The sequence below is a fragment of the Tetrao urogallus genome, assembly GCF_951394365.1.
Source record: "Tetrao urogallus genome assembly, chromosome: 13".
Taxonomy (NCBI): Eukaryota; Metazoa; Chordata; class Aves; order Galliformes; family Phasianidae; genus Tetrao; species Tetrao urogallus.
Window position 1 is genome coordinate 17518106 of NC_136826.1, and position 1299 is coordinate 17519404.

The following is a 1299-nucleotide window of genomic DNA, read 5'->3' on the forward strand; positions in this document are numbered from 1 at the left end:
AAACCCAAAAACAACCCAAACCGACTCTAAGATATCTCCATGGTTCATCCAAACCCTGCGGGGAGGTGGAAACGAGAGGGCAGCGGGCACCACAGCACCACGAGCAGGCCTAGGGACCGCGGGCAAGCCTAGGGAACGGGGCCAGGACTAGGGATTGGCGGCAGGCCTAGGGGTTGTGGGCAGGCCTAGGGGTTGGGGGGCAGGCCTAGGGAACGGGGGCAGGCCTAGAGGTTGAGGAGGCAGGCCTAGGGAACGGGGGCAGGCCCAGGGCCCGAGACAAGAGGCGGGCCCAAGGCCCCGGGGCGGGCCGCGGCGCAAGGCGTGCTGGTCGGGGCTGTGTGGCGGTGCTGCGGCGATGGCTCCGAAGGGGAAAGGCGGCAAGGCGGGCAAGGGTGAGCGGGGCCGGGGAAGGGAGGCCTGCAGAGCGGCCCGGGTGCCGGTACCGGCGCTCGGAGGACCGGCCCGGTTTCATGACGCTGTTTGCAGGCGGTGAGAGCGGCGAGGCCGGGGCCCGGGGCCCGAAGGGCGGCGGCAGCGCCGTGAAGGTGCGTACCGGTTCCCCCTCCTTGCTTTCGGGGCTGGCGGCCGTCGCAGCCCGTCACGGCCCCCTCCTGCCCCCCAGGTCCGGCACATCTTGTGCGAGAAGCACGGCAGAGCCATGGAAGCCATGGAGAAGCTGAAGGCCGGGGTGCGCTTCAGCGAGGTGGCCTCGCAGTACAGCGAGGACAAGGCCAGGCAAGGGGTAAGGCTGCTCCTGGCCGAGCGCTGCCCTGCGGCGGTGAGAGATCTGCAGCTTAACCTGGCTGTTCCTTCCTCCAGGGAGACTTGGGCTGGATGACCAGAGGCTCCATGGTGGGACCTTTCCAGGATGCGGCTTTTGCCCTGCCGGTGAGCAGCATGGACAAGCCGGTGTATACGGACCCCCCTGTCAAAACCAAGTTTGGGTACCATATTATTATGGTGGAAGGCAGGAAATAAAATGTGAATGACCGTTGAATTCATGGCTGCTTGAATTCTGAGCGTTTCCCAGGCACGTGGATGTAGGAGCACATTGGTCATAACCAGCAGGTGCTTGGAGACGGCCGGCCATCCCTGCAGGAAGTGCAAATCACAGCCAGCAGAGAACGGGGCCTGCACAGAGAGGTAAAGTGCTCCCTGAAAAAGGTAAAGGTTGCGTGTAGGTATTGAAATCTGCATCAGCTTGTAGGCCAGCTCCTTGCTTTTCCTGCTACAGAGATGATGATGTACAGCTGTGAAAGCTCAGGCTGCAAATACAGTCAACCTAGAAAGGGTAGGGGG

The 1299-nt window shown here is 63.0% G+C and overlaps 1 protein-coding gene across 1 annotated transcript; it reads left to right on the forward strand.

Annotated features, from left to right (window-relative positions):
• Positions 1-347: 347 nt before the first annotated feature.
• Positions 348-978, forward strand: PIN4 (peptidylprolyl cis/trans isomerase, NIMA-interacting 4; the record flags this gene model as incomplete). The annotated part of the gene is made up of 4 exons (XM_079541870.1): positions 348-392; positions 487-545; positions 623-742; positions 820-978. Exons 1-4 carry the CDS (start codon positions 356-358, stop codon positions 976-978), a joined length of 375 nt encoding a protein of 124 aa, XP_079397996.1. The 5' UTR covers positions 348-355.
• Between the last annotated feature and the right edge of the window lie 321 nt (positions 979-1299).